Below are 13,385 nucleotides of genomic sequence, written 5' to 3'. Positions count from 1 at the left end.
TTAGACCACTGCGCCACTCGGGAGCCCCAACAACCAACCCTATTGAATCCCATCCACCTTGCCTGCAGTTACTACATGTAATGGCTAAACTTCCTTAAACTAAAAGGCCACTTCTATAAATGTGTAAATACAGGTTTAGTTCCTTACGCATTTCCATAGATAAAACGAAAGTTGCTGATGTAGTTCAAATGTATTTAATACTCACAAGTTAATTGTCCATTGTTTGTCACACAGATTCCAGGTAGGTAAGTAGTGAAAGAAGGCATTATAATCCAGATGACGTTAAACAGGTTTCAAGTGATTTGAATGGCAAAAGGTAAAATCCCAAAGTACAAAATATAAGTAGCAACATGCAAATTATATCCAAAAGAAATGGTGGCAACATCCAAATTAAATCCAAACAAAAGAAACAGTAGAAAACTGAAGCTCTACTAGGCGTCTTTCATCAGGTGCAATGACCTGTCCTAATGAGTTACTGACAACATCTTTACCCTTAACCCCTTAATTCTGTATTTTACAGGTAAACTATAGGTGTCACAATAGCATCCATAAAAGGCTTCTAATATACAAATGTAACATAATGAACAGTTCCTGTACAATAATAAGCATGTTCTATACATTTATAAATCTTTCATAAATCAACCATAATAAGTTCAATACATTTTCTTTCTAACACTACCTTTGGTTAGGTCCGCTAGTTTTGGAGTGGCGGTTCATCCTAACCTAACCCCTTGAGACAAACACTTTTTTGCCTTGTCTCCATTCGTCCACATGGTTGCTGACTGCGCTTTGCTACCACTGACAAAAATTCTGAAGATTGGCCTTTCGTTTTTGTAATAACCCCAAAAACGGATACCATGGGAGAACCTATTCATGTAAGTAAATACATTTTGAAAATGTACATTTTTTTTTTGTACTATTAGCTAAATAGCTAGCTAGCTACCTACAGTAGGCCACTTTGTAGGCTAACTCCACTGAGCTGCTAGCTAGCTAACTTTACACACTGTTTAGTGAATTGTCATCCACTAGCTAACTTCCTATTAGCTAGCTATCTTGATGTAATAATTGTTAATTAAAAACACAGGCTACAAATGCATTTGTAGATGACAGTGAAATTGCAGCTCCAGATGTCAGTAAAGAGACAGTTTAGGCTAGTACTGGATGGGTCAGGTCATTTTGTGGAGAACATTAGGAAACGATTCTCCAGTTCCAGTCCCTAGAGGGGAAAACTAGAGATAGCAACATAGTATTCAGTGCTGTCTTATTTGAGTATAATGAAAGATTGTTTCTTTGTTTTGTTTTCCGTCCTCAGATATGGAAAGCTGTGAAAGCCTGTTTGCAGATTAAGAGAGATCGGTTCCCAAGAGACTAAGGGTATATACTATATCCCATGGACTATACGTATCCAGAGGTGTAAAGTACTTAAGTAAAACATACTTAAGTCGTTTTTTGGGGTATCTGTACTTTACTATTTCTTTTTTTGGTCAACTTTTACTCTACTACATTCCTAAAGAAAATAATGTACTTTCTACTCCATACATTTTCCCTAACACGGGAAAGTACTTGTTACATTTTGAATGCTTAGCAGGATAAGAAAATGGTCTAATTCACGCACTGAAAGAGAAAATCCATGGTCATCTCTACTGCATCTGATCTGGCTGACTTACTAAACACAAATGCTTTGTTTGTAAATGATGTCTGTGTTGGAGTATGCCCCTGGCTATCTGTACATTTAAAAAACAAGAACATCGTGCTGTCTGGTTTGCTTAATATAAGGAATTTGAAATTATTTTTAATTTTGATAAGTAAGTATATTTTAGCAATTACATTTACTTTTAAGTATATTTAAAACCAAATACTTTTTAAACTTTTACTCAAGTAGAATTTTACTGGGTGACTCACTTTTACTTGAGTCATTTTGAACTAGTGTCAATATTGATTAATCACAATCCTTCAATAAAGAGGGCAAGGGGTTATGTCTCCAATGTCAGTGTTTGTGTCATTCTCAATTGAACATTTCCTTTTTGTTTAGTTGTAAGATCGCCAATCTGTTTTATTCGATTGTGTGTCTCTCAGTATATCAGCCATGTGAATGCATTTTTCATCTTATCATATGGCATGCATCGCCAATGCAGCCATAGGCCTACATGGCATTACTGACTTTATGGGCAGGTGCAATGCACCTCTTGTCATCTGAAGCAGAGAATAGCTAAACGCACATATTGTTTACATGTTGAGCTATATGTTCTCAATTTAAAATGATGCCAGAAGACAATGTATGAGGCAAACCATACTCCAGATTTTATACATGCCTGGTTGGACCCAGGTGCAGAGAAGAGACCAGACGAGGAATCAGTGGTTAAGGATAAACATAATGCTTTACTGAGAAACGGTAGCCGCAGGATCGGAGTACACTTGAAAGAAATTGTTAAAAAAAACAAACACTAAGTATCTCTCTCACACACACACACACACACACACACACACACACACACACACACACACACACACACACACACACACACACACACACACACACACACACACACACACACACACACACACACACACACACACACACACACACGGTAGCCGCAGGATCGGAGTACACTTGAAAGAAATTGTTAAAAAAAAAAACACTAAGTATCTCTCTCTCTCTCTCACACACTCTCACACACACACACACACACACACACACACACACACACACACACACACACACACACACACACACACACACACACACACACACACACACACACACACACACACACACACACACACACACAGTAAACAATTCAAGCTTCTGCAAAGGACCACAGAAAACACACCTCTTTTAACAGGGACACAATCATGAATTAATAAGACACACCTGAGTCCAATAATAGTCTCTAGGGCGGTCTCTGCCGGCCTCTGGTGCCAGGAGGAACCATGACATATACAATTGTTTAGTACAAATCCAACCCTTGTAATTTGGGTACAGTATGAAAATAAGGAGATGACCATTAGGCTACAGGAGATGAACATTATAGGTAACATATTATAAGGTTCATTTTATTTGATTCATTTTAGCAATCTTGCTTGCAAAAACATTACAGCTGTGTTTGTAGATAGAACAACCATAAACTATGTATCACTGATCCTGGACAAGCTAGAGACTGGGCTAACATAGCTAACGTTTTAGGTAAATAATATGCTGTTTTATCCACATTTTTTTAATGGTAAATAGCATTCTAAAATGTTGTTTGTTATCAGTTCTAGTTTTGTTTACATTTTTAGGGCTTGTGACGTCATCACTTTACCTCTGTGTATCCTGATTTTTGATTGGTTTAGAATGAGCCTTCACTCCAAAACTAGTGGACCTAACCAAAGGTGGTAGCTGCAGGCAAATGTGCCAAAATTCGCAATCGAATAAACTGGCTGTGAAAACAAAGAAACAGACGGGGAAAACAAAGTACTGAGTAACCTAGCGAAAGTCAGTAACAGCAGGCTTGAGCGTAGGCGAAATGGATTGAATAGGTTTTGTTGTTGGAAAGGTTTAACTGAACACTATTAAATAACTGTTTCTTGAGTTTTTCTTTTGCTTTAAAATTATTTTCCTGCAGGTATTTTTTGTTGTTGCTTTTGATGTCATTTTTTGTGTTTACAATTCTATAAATGTTGCTTTCTATTTTTTATCTCAACATCCATTATTTCACTTTTCCCCCAAAATATAATTGTTACATTTTCAACTTCAATTTATTTTATTTTGAAGTAGTAACTACCAACTTCAATGACCTTTAACTTAAAATTAAAAGACTTGTTGAACATACCCGCTTGCTAGCTAGCTACAGTGTTTGAATCATGTCAGGATACTATAGCAGTAACTATTCATCATGTGGACTTTGTCTCATGCAAATGAATGTTATATTTAAATGATATAGACAAACATTGTGAAGTATTGTGATTAGTATATCTGTATAATCACATATGGTTGCCCTATTATGTGGTCTGAACATAGTGAAAAGTGGATTTTTTTAGTCTGCAAAATTAGAAACCGAAAATGTATTACAACTGAGAGAGTGTGTTTTTTAGAATGCTAAAGTGGAGTGTGACAAATGAGATTTAAATCTACATGGTAATGTTTGACTGATTGCACGTAAAGGAAGATAGTTCCTACATGATTAGAGTGCTTGCTGTGTTATCCAACTGATCTTTTGTCCTTTCTGTCATCCTGTGAACTAAAATCCATAATTCTCCATCTAATTTGGTCATATATCAATGAAGAAAAGTCTCTTGAGACGTGACAAAAAAAATCCCTGCTCCATCACATACAGATGTTGGATCTTAATATGACCCATTTCATCCAGGAGGATAATGATCCTGCAGCAGGATGATTTGAAAGGATATTTAATATTTAGAATCACCACCGGGGGCAACTGGAAGCAGTGTTTGTAGGCTATACAATAACTTAGATTGCAGGTCTACTGGGCGTCAGTTCAAGTAGCCTATGTAAACTACGTGCAGGCTACAGCACGACTCGTGTGATTATGTGGATTATGTGGATTATAATAAATTGACAATATTTGTAGTGAGTAGATGCATTTTTTGTTAGAGAAAATGTGTTTCTTAGATCAATTGTTTTATTATATGTTCAAGGCAAGCATTAGGCAAAATAAATGTATGTTTTTCTCAGACGCATGTGTGGTGCAGCGGATACAGCAGCTGACAAGGGCACATATATGGGTTCAAATCTGGCCCACTACTGACATTTAAATTTTTGGAGGAACTAGTAATTTCTAAACTGAGCAAAAATATAAACACAACATGCAACAATTTCAAAGATTTTACTGAGTTGCAGTTCATATCAGGAAATATGAACCCTCAGACAATCCCACAGGTGAAGAAGCCGGATGTGGAGGTGCTGGGCGGTAGTGGTTACACGTGGTATGAGGTTGTGATGCCAGTTGGACGCCCTGCCAAATTCTCTAAAATGACGTTGGAGGCAGCTTATGGTAGAGAAAATAACATAAAATTATCTGGCAACAGCTCTGTTGGACATTCCTGCAGTCAGCATGCAATGGCATGCTCCCTCGAACCTTGAGACATCTGTGGCATTGTGTTGCGTGTCAAAACTGCACATATTAAAGTGGCCTTCTATGGTTCCCAGCACAAGGTGCACCTGTGTCATGATCAAATCAAATCAAAGTGTATTTGTCACATGCGCCGAATACAACAGGTGAAATGCTTACTTACAAGCACTTAACCAACAATGCAGTTTTAAGAAAATAGCCCCCCCCCCCAAAAAAGTAAGAGATAAGAATAACAAATAATTAAAGAACAGCAGTAAATAACAATAGCAGGGCTATATACAGGGGGTACCGGTACAGAGTCAATGTTACTGTGCGGGGGCAACGGTGTCGAGGTAATTGAGGTAATTATGTACATGTAGGTAGAGTTATTAAAGTGACTATGCATAGATAATAACAAAGAGTATCAGCAGCATGGAGGGGGGGGGGCAGTGCAAATAGTCTGTGTAGCCATTTGATTAGCTGTTCTGGAGTCTTATGGCTTTGGGGTAGAATCTATTTAGGAGCCTCTTGGACCTAGACTTGGCGTTCCGGTACCGCTTACCGTGTGGTAGCAGAGAGAACAGTCTATGACTAGGGTTGCTGGAGTCTTTGACAATTTTTAGGGCCTTCCTCTGACACCGCCTGGTATAGAGGTCCTGGATGGCAGGAAGCTTGGCCCCGGTGATGTACTGGGACGTAAGCACTACCCTCTGCAGTGCCTTGCGGTCGGAGGCCGAACAGTTGCCATACCAAATAGTGATGCAACCCGTCAGGATGCTCTCGATGGTGCAGCTGTAAAACCTTATGAGGATCTGAGGACCTATGCCAAATATTTTCAGTCTCCTGAGGGAGAATATGTTTTGTCGTGCCCTCTTCACGACTGTCTTGGTGTGCTTGGACCATGTTAGTTTGCGGTGATGTGGACGCCAAGGAACTTGAAGCTCTCAACCTGCTCCACTACAGCCCCGTTGATGAGAATGGGGGCGTGCTCGGTCCTCATTTTCCTGTAGTCCGTAATCATCTCCTTTGTCTTGATCACTTTGAGGGAGAGGTTGTTGTCCTTGCACCACACGGCCAGGTCTCTGACCACCTCCCTATAGGCTTTCTCTTCGTTGTCGGTGATCAGGCCTACCACTGTTGTGTCATCAGCAAACTTAATGATGGTGTTGGAGTCGTGCCTGACCGTGCAGTCATGATTGAAGAGGGAGTACAGGAGGGGACTGAGCATGCACCCCTGGGTGGCCCCCGTGTTGAGGATCAGCGTGGCAGATATGTTGTTTTCTACCCTTACCATCTGGGGGTGGCCTGTCAGGAAGTCCAGGATCCAGTTGCAGAGGGAGGTGTTTAGTCCCAGGGTCCTTAGCTTAGTGATGAGCTTTGAAGGCACTATGGTGTTGAACACTGAGCTCTAGTCAATGAATAGCATTCTCACATAGGTGTTCCTTTTGTCCAGGTGTGAAAGGGCAGTGTGGAGTGCAATAGAGATTGCATCATCTGTGGATCTGTTGGTGCGGTATTCAAATTGGAGTGGGTCTAGGGTTTCTGGGATAATGTTGTTGATGTGAGCCATGACCAGCCTTTCAAAGCATTTCATGGCTACAGACGTGAGTGAGATGTGAGTGCTACAGGTCGGTAGTCATTTAGGCAGGTTACCTTAGTGTTCTTGGGCACAGGGACTATGCTGGTCTGCTTGAAACATGTTGGTATTACAGACTCAGACAGGGAGAGGCGACTCGCTTCGACTTGCCTCGAAGTGAGCATAGAAGTGATGTAGCTCGTCTGGTAGGCTCGTGTCACTGGGCAGCTCTCGGCTGTGTTTCCCTTTGTACTCTGTAATAGTTTGCAAGCCCTGCCACGAGCGTCGGAGCCGGTGTACTATGATTTGATCTTAGTCCCGTATTGACGCTTTGCCTATTTGATGGTTTGTCGGAGGGCATAGCGGGATTTCTTATAAGCTTCCGGGTTAGAGTCTCGCTCCTAGAAATTGGCAGCTCTACCCTTTAGCTCAGTGCGAATGTTGCCTTTAATCCATGGCTTCTGGTTGGGGTATGTACGCACAGTCACTGTGGGGACGACGTCCTCGATGGACTTATTGATGAAGCCAGTGACTGATGTGGTGTACTCCTCAATGCCTTCGGAAGAATCCCGGAACATATGCCGGTCTGTTCTAGTCTGTGCCAGTCTGTGCTAGCAAAGCAATCCTTTAGCATCTCCTTCGTCTGACCACTTTTTTATAGACCGATTCACTGGTGTTTCCTGCTTTAATTTTTGCTCGTAAGCAGGAATCAGGAGGATAGAATTATGGTCAGATTTGCCAAATGGAGAGCGTGGGAGAGCTTTGTACATCTCTTTGTGTGGAGTAAAGGTGGTCTAGAATTGTTTTCCTCTGGCTGCACTTTTAACATGCTGGTAGAAATGAGGTAAAACAGATTTAAGTTTCTCTGCGTTAAAGTCCCCGGCTACTAGGAGCGCCGCCTCTGGATGAGCGTTTTCCTGTTTGCTTATGGCCGTATACAGCTCATTGAGTGCGGTTTTAGTGTCAGCATCGGTCTGTGATGGTTTGTAGACAGCTACGAAAAATACAGATGAAAACTCTGTAGGTAGATAGTGTGGTCTACAGCTTATCTTGAGATACTCTACCTCAGGCGAGCAAAACCTTGAGACTTCCTTAGATATCGTGCACCAGCTGTTGTTCACATATATGCATAGGCCCCCGCCCCATGTCTTACCAGATGCTGACATCATGCTGTTTAATCAGCTTCTTGATATGCTTCACCTGTCAGGTGGATGGATTATATTGGCAAAGGAGAAATGCTCACTAACAGGGATGTAAAGATAGTTGTGCACAACATTTGAGAGAAATAAGCTTTTTGTGCTTATGGAACATTTCTGGGATTTTTTTATTTCAGTTTATGAAACAGGGGACCAACACTTCACATGCTGCGTTTATATTTTTGTTCAGTGTATATAAAACGACGGTTGCTAACGTGTACGGCTGCATTTCAGATACATTTTTGTACATTTGAATGTTGCAGTAATATGACTTAAATCTATAGCTTTGAGCGAGCGAGAAAACATTATTTTAAGATAGTGAGCTCTGATCAAATGACCCCTTATGGAGAGAAAGAGAACTGCTCCTTTTTAGACAGTCACAAGGCTCATTTGAATTTCCTGATGTATCAGGAAAATTCTCCGCAACAAAAGAGTGATAAAGTAAAGATCTGATATCTGTACATCTAAGTATGCAAAGCCTCCAACACAGAATGTTCTCCCTCTCATATTAGTATTCTTCCTGTAAAACATCTTATTCAATATTCCTCCCTTTCAATATTTATGGAGTGTAATGTGGCCATCAGAATAGGATAGTACCAGGGGTGTTGGGCACTGGTTGTACCTAATGAGGCAGAGAAAAATGCCAACGCAGCATGGGATCTAATATTTACAGGGACGCAGGTAAATAACCTTTTCTCTTATTGCATTCTCGTGAAACATATTTTGCTGGTATCTAGTCTACATTGCTGCGAACGCCCTTTTCACGTGCAGTTAGTAGTGTAAAGTTTAGCATCTTTGCTACATTAGCATACAGTATGCATAAATCCATGGGATTTTATCTTTGAGTAGAGGAGATGCTGTTGCGCATTAGCATGTAAAGCACATCCTCAGAGTGAGATGAAGGAGCTAGTCTGTGGATAAATGGTTTGCGTAGCAGTATGTAATATCACATGTCGATTATTGTAAAAACTCCATGTGTCAGAATCCCATTTGTCCGCATTTCGTGTTTGATAGGCTTGTAGTGTGAGTTGTTGAAGGTGAGAACTCATCTCTTTCACCATATGGTGGCATTTACTGAACCCATCCAGGTTTGCTCACTTGTGGTACATACATTTGCTCTTTCTCACTGTACGTCTCCTTTGGGATAGTTGGTTAATGTACTGTAGACTCACCTTAATCTAGAGACTTACCTGCATGTCTGTCTTACCTGCATGTCTGTCTAATTAACCTGTATTTAACCAGGAAAATACCCTTTGAGTTTCGAAACCTCTTTTGCGAGGTGGACCTGGCCAAGCGGTCAGCAGGAAGTAGTCCTCGTGTAGATAGAAAGAGCACAATACAATACAATACATTAAAAACAATCACAATGGTCAACAACATGTTCCCCTATCAGAGCTTTAAAATCAACAAGCGATACCCTCTCCTGCAGAAGAGAGAGTGCTTTGTGTCTGGATATTGCATCCTGTTTGCTGTGTTGCTGTGTTTTCGAGGTCTTTAACATCTCCCCCTTGTGTTTCTCCCCTCAGCATCCCCCTCTCCCTGCTCCTTCTCTGTGCAAGGCAAAACTCTGCAAAGCAAATCCCTTTTGAATTCCTACTACTCAGGTACAGCCATACCACTCTGAAGACGCCTGCTTTGTAGTGTATCTACATAAGGCAATGCCAAATTGCTCTTTCTGTTCTCTTCAAAGTAGAACATGTTGAGAAATCAAACTGTAGATTGTAACATTTTCTAGGGTGTACATTTTTGTTGCTTGGAGATCAATATTCACTGTGTCTTCTTCTTTTCCTGTGTCGTGACCGTCTGTAGTGTCGAAGGAGGCTGTTGCAGTCCCTGCAACAGCATCAATCGGTAAGAATCTTCTCTCCATCTATTCTTGCATCTTCTTCCATTATCTTGCTTTCACTTTTCATAGGTGTAGTTTAGATATCTGGTAATGGACTTAACATACAGAAATTCAATCTACACATTTTTTTCACTCATATCATATTGAAGACCATTTGCCATTACCACTGAAATAAATCAAAACTAACAGCATGTTAACAAGATACTACAACAATACATAACGTAGTTGTACTACTTATGCGAAACAGACAGCACTCCCAGTGGCCATGCTGCTGGCCCAGGGCAGGCTGGCATAGGTCTAAAAAGAGATCTGCTGCCACTGCCCATAATTACATACACAGGAGTGTGATGAAATCAGATCTAGTGTGTTGCAGCCGGTCGAATACTAATGGACCGGATGTTGCCCCTTCAGTTTGCACACGGCCAGATTGAAATGTCAAATCCATTTCTGACTCTTTTTCCACTCTCTCCCTTGCCCCTCCACCTCTTTCTCGAGGCAGATTGACCACCTCTTTGCCAAGTAGATTTGCTGAAAGCTGAAAATATGCTTTTTGGTGCTTTGGTAGAGAGGTAGCTCCACTCTCAGCTGTTTCTCCACCGCCTCCTCCTCAAGTCAACTGGCAGCATCTCTCTCCAATTCATTGGTTTATGTGCTCCAATTCTAGAAGGTTGTTGACGGTATCCCCACCTGTAATTGGTCACCACCTGGTGCATGTTCTGCATGCATGTCGTATACCCATGGTTCCCCATGGTTGACCCGCAAAAAAATCAGCTGGCGGGTGGAATGAAAACATTCTTCCAAACCGTGGGTTGGCTCGCGGTTCAAAACAATTATATTGTGGGACGTAATTCTTTTAAATCAAAATAATATTCATTTTACAAACCCAGGAGCGTGTTGTGTTGCATTGTGTTGCGAATTCCATTCTGTGAGAGGTGAGGCAGACATATAGGCTACCAGCCATGCACGCAGTGGATCATGGAACTGTCCATTAGTTGTGTGGTGCTGAAACATATGTTTAATCCCCCCCACGTGAGAATATGTTGCCAAATGTACTTTCTCTGGCTAGCCTAGCTCACGCGAAAATGGCGAACGTAGGCCGTAATCGGAAGAAATATAAAGAAAGGTTATGAAATACAACATCCTGGAAACAGGTGCTGTGCGAGTGAAATCCCTGGTTTGGTTTGGAAGGATTTTGGAGTCATTGTGGACAAGGACAACACCACGGTAGATGGACACAAAGCCAGCAAAAAGTGAAAGCAGGTTTTTGTTTATGATAGGCTAATTCAGTTTATTATCAATGAAGTATGTTAACTCAGCCTTTCGTTCATTTAGTCCATACGCAGGCCATATCAAGTTTAAACCGGTGCGCTGGTATACGCTTGAGTAGCCTAGACTATAGTCTACTAAATAAATGTATTTTTGCAGCCTATATTCGATTCTGGGATTTTTAAAATGTAAGTTTCAATTAAACTATTTGATTATCTTAACAGTATTGAATGTAAAGGTCTTGTTTTGTTATGTCAGCTATAGGTTTTCATTAGGTAAGGCCAATTAGAATTGCGATTTGAGTTGTTAATGTGCCGTATCTCATTGTAAAAAAAATTATATATCGTTCTTAAGTCATGGCATGGTTTCTTTCTATACAAATGTTGAATAAACATGCAGACAAATTAATTAGTGTAGGGAGGGGAATAATAGCCTACTACTCTGGAGTCATAAAAAGTAAATACATTTGTTATTTGGACGGTCCCTGATCATCTCTCGGGAAAACAATTATATGTGGGTGGGTCGGGTTGAGGAGAAAAATCTGTCCTGATGTGGGATATCAGGTGGGGCTCGGAATTTATGTGGCCGGTGTGGGGCGGGTGCGGCTCCAAAAAACGGACCCGTTGCAGGTCTACTTTGTGGTATATCTTTTGTTTGGTCTAAGTCAAGTTTTTGTTGATGACTTTTGTTTAACGGAGCAGATGTTTTGTTTTGTCTGCCCCCCCCGGGTACTGTAAGGTACTGTAAACACACGGTTTGATCTCAAGGCTGTCTGTAAAATATACTTTTTACTGACCTGTGGATCAAAGGGAAGGAGTGGTGATCAGCTGGGTCCTGAAGGTTTTAGATGTTCAGTATTGTTAATCCTGCTTTAGAAGTATCCCTCAGAGCCTCAATCTCACAACCAAGTATTTTACACATTCAGTATTGTTACTCCCGCTTTAAAAGTAGTCCCCTGAGGCCCTCATTCTCAAAATATTGCATTGAATATTCTAAATGGTATCCCCTAAGACTCCTAGAGAGTCTTTGTTCACCCAATTCATATCCACCAAGTGGGACTACCTGTACTTTGATTGTGATTTTAATGTATTCAAGTGTTTATATTAAAGTTAGAACTGAAGTAAGGGACAGTGAAGGTCTGAGCCTACCATATATCCTCTTCTCGGTAACTGGTGGGAGTCAAAGTGTACCTTCCACAAGCACTGTTGTTGACAGAGAAAATCACAGTAATGGCCAACAGACCCCCTTCTTCACTGGACGGGGGAGAGAAAGCCAGCTCTCAGCAAACAGAGCCAAGCCGGGGGAAAAATAACCTTGTCAAACATTACAGCAGGCAGGTTTTGACAGGCAAGCAAGTCCAAAGTGAAGGCAACATTTATTGATTTCAGCAATACATTTGTACTGCGAGACATCTGTAAATTACCCATAGTACAGTACATTCCATAATCATCAAGTTTCACAGTCAATAATTTAGCTTTGCCTATTCATTTTAGTCTGACACTGTTCTGCTAACGCCAAGCAAAAAGGAAAATAAATAGAGATGAGAGGGAGAAGCAAGAGGTCTTAGTGTGGAGGAAGGAGCTTCTAAAAATCCATACTCATGTAAAGCTTGGCTTAATTTAGCTCTCTTTGTATATCAGTCTTTGGGTTTCGATGGCTCGGGTGTTTCTTTTGCGATGCAAATAGGCATCATTTTGTGAACATTACATTCCAATCACTGACACCGTTTCCTTAACTGTTTTGGAGAAAGCATGAGACCACAGCTGTTCAACGTGCCCGCTTGCATGCTTAGCTAGTAGTAGTGGTGTGACCTTGAGTCAATTCACTGTATATTGATCATGGGCCAGTTTATAAAGTGGCATGTAATATTGTTTGCTGCCACTGCAGGCAGTCTATTAGATATGACTGATGATGCTGTACATTTCCATTTTTCCTCTGCTTCTCTATCTCTGACTTAGTCGCAGGCATTTTAGTCGCTCTCCACGTGGGCTGTGTCTTTAGATGTGACTTGTTATCAACACCAAGTAATCAATGCTTCACCAGAGACCAAAGACGACAGACAGCGAGAAGGAGAGGCTGGAGAGAGTCTGTATCCAGTCAGCTGTGTACTGTCTGTGGGCTGGGCTGTGGGGTGTCGGGCATTTCATTTTTTTATGAGCATGGCCTTATTTCTATTACAGCATATTGGATGACTGTCGTTCATATTCCATTCACCCAGCTCAGTGAAACATTGATAGGTTTAGGCTACGACATTATTTTGCCCTATACCCATCATGAGGTTGCTACAACGAGTCTACAAATGAACGTTTTTAACGTAGGTGCACATGTTGAGAGACAAATAGGAGTAATCAAGGTGACACACATTCAACATATTCTTGCACGGTCTTGCCTGCATCTAGCCGATCTGGGGTGCTTAAGCATTAGTCCAAAGAGTTGCAAAGCATTCCATT

The 13,385-nt window shown here is 41.0% G+C and overlaps 1 protein-coding gene across 1 annotated transcript in view; it reads left to right on the top strand.

Moving 5' to 3' along the window:
* The window catches only part of LOC120065561 (receptor-type tyrosine-protein phosphatase T-like), a 394,361-nt gene that overhangs the window by 258,979 nt on the left and 121,997 nt on the right, over positions 1 to 13,385 (top strand). The window contains exon 16 of the mRNA XM_039016626.1: positions 9,350 to 9,427. Coding sequence (XP_038872554.1) covers positions 9,350 to 9,427 — 78 coding nt within the window. The remainder of the gene's footprint in view (positions 1 to 9,349; positions 9,428 to 13,385) is intronic.

This window comes from Salvelinus namaycush, chromosome 20 (assembly GCF_016432855.1).
Source record: "Salvelinus namaycush isolate Seneca chromosome 20, SaNama_1.0, whole genome shotgun sequence".
Lineage (NCBI taxonomy): Eukaryota > Metazoa > Chordata > Actinopteri > Salmoniformes > Salmonidae > Salvelinus > Salvelinus namaycush.
Note: the sequence above shows the minus strand (reverse complement) of the source record. Positions and strands in the feature narration are given on the sequence as shown.